This window comes from Mirounga leonina, unplaced genomic scaffold, assembly GCF_011800145.1.
Source record: "Mirounga leonina isolate KUSES-001 unplaced genomic scaffold, KU_Mleo_1.0 Mir_195, whole genome shotgun sequence".
NCBI lineage: Eukaryota > Metazoa > Chordata > Mammalia > Carnivora > Phocidae > Mirounga > Mirounga leonina.
In genome coordinates, this window is record NW_023270490.1 from 11815342 (window position 1) to 11816993 (window position 1652).

At 73.8% G+C, this 1652-nt stretch overlaps 1 protein-coding gene across 1 annotated transcript; it reads right to left on the reverse strand.

The window, feature by feature from the left end:
* Positions 1 to 450: 450 nt before the first annotated feature.
* On the reverse strand, positions 451 to 1128 carry BHLHE23 (basic helix-loop-helix family member e23). The gene has a single exon (XM_035025677.1). It carries the CDS (start codon positions 1126 to 1128, stop codon positions 451 to 453), a length of 678 nt encoding a protein of 225 aa, XP_034881568.1.
* Between the last annotated feature and the right edge of the window lie 524 nt (positions 1129 to 1652).

Below are 1652 nucleotides of genomic sequence, written 5' to 3' on the forward strand. Positions count from 1 at the left end.
CAGTTTGGCCAGAGCCCAACGCGAGGGCCCCGAGCTGCCAAGCCAAGCTAAGCGCTCTCCCTGCGCTCCAGGAGAACCCGGCTGGCGCCAAGCAGGACCACTCCCCCGGGGTCACGCAGGTCCCCGCTCCGGCTGTAGTCCTGGTTTTCTTTTTCAGGGTGAGCGGCGGTGCCCGGACAAGCAGGGTTTGCCACCCGTCGGAAGGTTGCCCGGCGGGCGCGCTGCGGGCTCGGGGCGCAGATGCCAGTGCCCCCGCCCTGCGGCTCAATCCTGTGCCCAGACGTGCTCTGAGCTTCTCGCGGCCCTACGCGCGCGGCTGAGCGCGCACCGGCTGGAAGCGACGTCCGGCCGCCTTCTCCGGTGGGCGGGGTTCAGTCGGGGCAGGGTGACACGGTCGTGGGAGCAAGGGAAAATGCAGGACGCGTGCGGGAGGAGGGGCGGCCGGGGCCCTCACGGCTTCTCGTTACAGTGTTTGCAAAGCGCCGAGGGCGTCCCGGAGAAGGCGGTGCACTTGTCTGGGCAGGGCAGCGGGGCGCCCGCGGAGAAAGAGTATACAGCGGCCTGGCCGAAGGGCGCCAGGGGCGCAGCGGTCACGGGCGCCGCCAGGCCCTGGCCCTGGTTGAGGTAAGCCACGAGGCGCCGCATCTCGTCCAGGGCCTGCGCCTGCATGAGGATGTAGTTCTTGGCGAGCAGCAGCGTGGCGATCTTGGAGAGCTTGCGCACCGACGGGCTGTGCGCGTAGGGGATGACGGCGCGCAGCCCGTCCAGCGCGTCGTTCAGGTCGTGCATCCGCCGCCGCTCGCGCGCGTTTATGCTCAGCCGCAGCGAGCGCTGCTCCCGGGGCCGCCGCCGCGCGTCCGCCGCGCCCCCGGGCCCCCGCCCCCGCCGCCGCCGCCGCCGCTCGAAGGCGTCGTCCTCGTCGCCGCTCTGCTCGCCGCTGCTCTCGGCCACGGCCGCGGCGTGGGGTGCGGGCGCCGCGGGGAGGTCGCCGCCCGGGCCCGGCGCGCCGTAGCCGCGGGCCGCCTCGGGCCCCCGCGCCGCCCCGTAGGCCAGGCCCGCCGTCGCCGCCGCGTAGCCGTGGCTCAGCGCCAGGTACGCGTCCCCCGACAGCGACTTGAGGTCGGCCATGCCGCGCGGCCGCTCGCGCGTCGGTTCGGCTGTCGGTCGGTCCCCGCGCCTCCCCGCCTCCGCGCGCCGGGCCTCTCTGGCCGCCTCGGCCACGCCTGCGGGTCGCCTCCTCCTCCTCTTCTCCCGGCCCTCGTCCTTCTCGTCCCTTCTCTCCCTCCCCCTCTCCTCCCCCACCCTCGCCGCCGCGTGCAGGGCTGGGCCCGGGGGCGGGCTCGAGCTCCCACTCGCTCTGCTCCAGTTTTAAGGTGCGGGGGCGCCCGCTGGGACTTCGCGGCCATCCAATCAGAGGGGACTTGGTGACCGCCTCTTCTCGGAGCCTGGCTCCACGGGCAGCTGGCGCAGACCGACGGCCGGCCGGGTCGGGGACCGCTGGGATGGAGGGAGCTGGAGGCCTGGGTGCAGATGGGGTGGCTGCGGCTTTTCGGGCTTCTCGGCCTCTCCGGCTGTCTCCTCCCGCCACCCGGGGTTGCCACCACAGAACGCTCGCGCCTCACGTGAGTCTTGTCTTGCGTTCCTCAGGCAGG